Below are 2,257 nucleotides of genomic sequence, written 5' to 3'. Positions count from 1 at the left end.
GCCAGCCCTTACAATTACTTACGTTAATACGCTATTAATTTTATAAACATATTTTTTACATAAATATTATTTACAATTAACACTAGCTTAAACTACACTCTGTACAGTCAATATATAGATTTTTCCTTAAAATTATCGAGGCACAAACAGTTACATAGCACCATAGTGAAATGACTCCAGACAACAAAGTTGGCCGTGTGGGACGTGTGGCGGGCGTCACTACACATAATTCAGCATGTATATCGTATATACTTTTGATGTGGTATTTTTCACAGTATTTCTACTGGGTATGTTTGGATACTCTTAACGCCCCGCGATCCGATACTTTGGTTCAACTTTGCCCTCAGACTAAGCTGTTTCTTATCTGCAGGATTGTTGTCATGTAGATAATGATTAAGTAGATTTACTAATAATGTCATAAAGGCAATTAGTTATAGACTATCAAATAGTTCTAATACCTTCCAGTGGCGAAGGGTGAAGTTTTTCGAAAGGGAACCCAACACAGCATAGACTTACTCATATGCATGAATGCAGTCTGCAAATCGTTCTAATGATAATTATATTCCACATAATCCTACATAAACGGAAGCCAGCAGGAATCGGGTAATATGGACCCTTCCCTACTGATACCTTCTCTATAACTTGATCGAATGTTATACGGCAACCAAGCCGTAATATCACGCTCGTATTCAACTTGGCGTATTTGAATAATTAGGCCAATATCGACTTAGTTCTCCATCTACACAAAGTCTATATTACATTGCCGTAAGGCACGAATATTTAGACAAATACGTCAAGCGAACTGCAATGGATACATTCAGAACTGATAATATTATCAATACAAAATTTCCAAACAGATTAATAAAAGCACGTAAATAAAGTCGACTGTTTTAGCGATGCACGTGTTCCGATTGAAAGTTATCGAATATTCTACAAAATGAAATTCGAGAATGCCGGTGTGGAGTGTATGTTGTTGTGGCTTTCACATAAGTCATTGCCGGAGCTACGCCCGCTAGCGTGCAGTGACGCTAAGTAATATGATGGTAAAAATAAGCTTGCAAATTCGATTTGTGCAAAAGCTTTTTGAGGCTTCTTTAAGTTTTATAACTTTATGAGAATTATTTTGAAAAATGTCAATTTACTAACTTCTTTTGGAATTTTTAACTTTTAGAATTCGATAGTACTGGAAAGAATTTAAAGCTGTCTCATTTGCTCATAAACCCTTTGAGACATTTTTAGTTTTATAATCCGATGCTACATAAAAGACTTGAAACATAAATAAATGTAAATTAAAGCTGCCAAAGCCGATTAAGAAAAAATGACACTTCTTGAGTTTTTAAAGTTACTTGACTGAAACTATATATAAAAAACGCAGAATAATGTGCTAATTTCAAACATGTATAAACTTAATGTCCAAAAAAGAGCTCAAGTCACTTAACTTTATAACCGTCGAATTATGTTAAATAAAGCTACCACAATGCTTTGTGTATCATGACCTAACTAAATATTTACTCTCTGTAATAACTTATAATGCGAGTACACATTAGGAATTTTCAACGCCGTATTTAAAGTCTGTTCGAAACAAGCTTAAAAGGAATACATGGTTTTTATAATGCGCTAACCAAAAAGCTTTATGAACAACCTAATAATGTATCAGAAAGTGATTACAAAATGGTGTTATATCAAGCAATATGAAATTATGTTTCCGATAGAATTTTTTAGACAAATAAAAATTAACAAATAGCGATATAAAAAAAACTGCGCATGTTAATAATACCTTTTGATAACGACATAGTATTAGCTGTGCACATGTGTGTCAGTAGAGCGCGGGCGCGGGCGAGGGCGGCGGCGCACGCGCCGGCGGCTCGGGCTCCGACTCGCACGCGTCCGTGGATGCCGGCGTGGGCGGCGGCGGCCGGTTCATGGCGCGGTAGTGGCGGTAGGGGCGCCGCCGCGGCGTGTTCCCGCCGCCGCTCGCCGTCGCCGGGCTCGGCGGGGGGTTCGCCGTGGGCCGCGGGTAGCGCGACACCGGACTCGACGATGATCTGAATATTACAATATCGACAATTATTTTAACAGTAGGCAGTAACAGTGAAGGTATGTAGACTGTATCGATATAGAGGTGAGTACTGACTGCGTGGAGCTGGCGCCGAGCGGCGTGGCGCGCGGCAGGGCGGGTCGCGCGGCGGCGTGCGCGGGCGGCGCGTGCTTGGGGCGACAGAGCGGCAGCGCGTGCGCGCGCTCGTGCGGCACGGGC

At 40.9% G+C, this 2,257-nt stretch overlaps 1 protein-coding gene across 1 annotated transcript; it reads right to left on the bottom strand.

The window, feature by feature from the left end:
• Positions 1–245: 245 nt before the first annotated feature.
• Positions 246–2,208, bottom strand: LOC115445691 (vegetative cell wall protein gp1; the record flags this gene model as incomplete). The annotated part of the gene is made up of 2 exons (XM_030172069.2): positions 246–2,045; positions 2,135–2,208. Coding segments are annotated over 2 exons (303 nt in total), but the record flags the coding sequence as incomplete, so codon positions are not given.
• Between the last annotated feature and the right edge of the window lie 49 nt (positions 2,209–2,257).

Source organism: Manduca sexta, unplaced genomic scaffold (genome assembly GCF_014839805.1).
Source record: "Manduca sexta isolate Smith_Timp_Sample1 unplaced genomic scaffold, JHU_Msex_v1.0 HiC_scaffold_1497, whole genome shotgun sequence".
Taxonomy (NCBI): Eukaryota; Metazoa; Arthropoda; class Insecta; order Lepidoptera; family Sphingidae; genus Manduca; species Manduca sexta.
This window is presented reverse-complemented; position numbering and strand designations above follow the sequence as displayed.